The 1,241-nt window shown below is 36.0% G+C and overlaps 1 protein-coding gene across 1 annotated transcript in view; it reads left to right on the top strand.

Moving 5' to 3' along the window:
* The window catches only part of LOC108629266 (ATPase family AAA domain-containing protein 1-B), a 4,515-nt gene continuing 3,274 nt past the window's right edge, over window positions 1-1,241 (top strand). The window contains 3 exon segments of the mRNA XM_018031838.2: window positions 1-176; window positions 314-499; window positions 650-873. Coding sequence (XP_017887327.1) covers window positions 122-176; window positions 314-499; window positions 650-873 — 465 coding nt within the window. The 5' untranslated portion in view covers window positions 1-121.

The raw sequence follows: 1,241 nt of genomic DNA, 5'->3' as shown, positions 1-1,241 counted from the left end.
ACCCAACATTGGACCAACGCCCATGAATTAGGGCCGTTCGTTTTCGTTGCGTGCATAGTGCAATAGTGGTTCAAGCTCATGATAGTGGTCACTCCGTTTTAATTGAACGACATTTCACAAAATGATGTTTAACATGTTCGCGATTATATGTGTATTATTTTTCTTCACAGTCATGGGTGAGTGAAAACTTAGTCAAACATATAGAAACATGAACGTGTATACATTGATTACACATTCCTGTATCAAGTAAGTTTAAGGTTATAGAACGATGTCAGCTTTATTCAATTTTCAATTGGATTTAAACACGTTTCAGATACCCAGGGGATTCGCTGTTATCAGTGCAGCAGTGACACGGATCCTAAGGGTGAAGATTTGTGTGGAGCTTACAGAAAATTCGACAAGGAAAAAAACATCGCTATAGAATGCAACAGCGACGAGTCAGCGATGCCTGGCACATTCTGTGTCAAAATAACGCATCAGAGTCCTCGTGGTTTCATCTGTAAGTTACATTGTTTCTCTAATTTCTTATTGTAAAACGCTACATTTTTTCGTGTTAATAGTGCCGATTTCATGTTCCTGCAATCGTTAATCGAAACTGTATTTATGTACACAATTTTGTAAAATTTATTATGTAGATTAATGTTTAAAGGGGATGGCCGATGGCGACAGGTGATACGCCGATGTTCGTCTGTGGCTAGCACTGGAGTCACTGGCGTTTGTAACTGGGGGGTATATGAAAACGGAGTCTACTGGGAAGAATGTTCTTGTGCTGAAGATGGTTGTAATGGAGCCTCTACTTTATCATTACTTCCTGCAACTGCCTTATTAGCCCTTGTTATTTCAGCTATGATATTCTCCACAAGATAGATATCTGTAAGACAACATGCTAAGCTTGGTTATAAGTTTATAGATGAACAAAGACAGAAACACCCATTGTGGATCCAATGTAAAAATCACAAGCATGAGCATAACACTCAAATTTTGTTATACCATATAATTTTGCCATGCATTGAACATGTATTTAACAATCATATACAGTATGATAATTCCGTCCACATAATTTATCATTAGCAATGTAATTGTAACATGTGCGATAAAAATACATCGTATGTAACTTTATTATAGCTTTACACTTTGTTATCAAACAATTATTGACGTTGAGATTTTACAGAAACATGAAAGAGTATTTGTACATACTTAGTATGAAGTATTTTACATATATCCGTCCATTTTAAATAGAT

Source organism: Ceratina calcarata, unplaced genomic scaffold, assembly GCF_001652005.2.
Source record: "Ceratina calcarata isolate Rehan_Ccalc_2016 unplaced genomic scaffold, ASM165200v1 scaffold557.2, whole genome shotgun sequence".
Lineage (NCBI taxonomy): Eukaryota > Metazoa > Arthropoda > Insecta > Hymenoptera > Apidae > Ceratina > Ceratina calcarata.
Note: the sequence above shows the minus strand (reverse complement) of the source record. Positions and strands in the feature narration are given on the sequence as shown.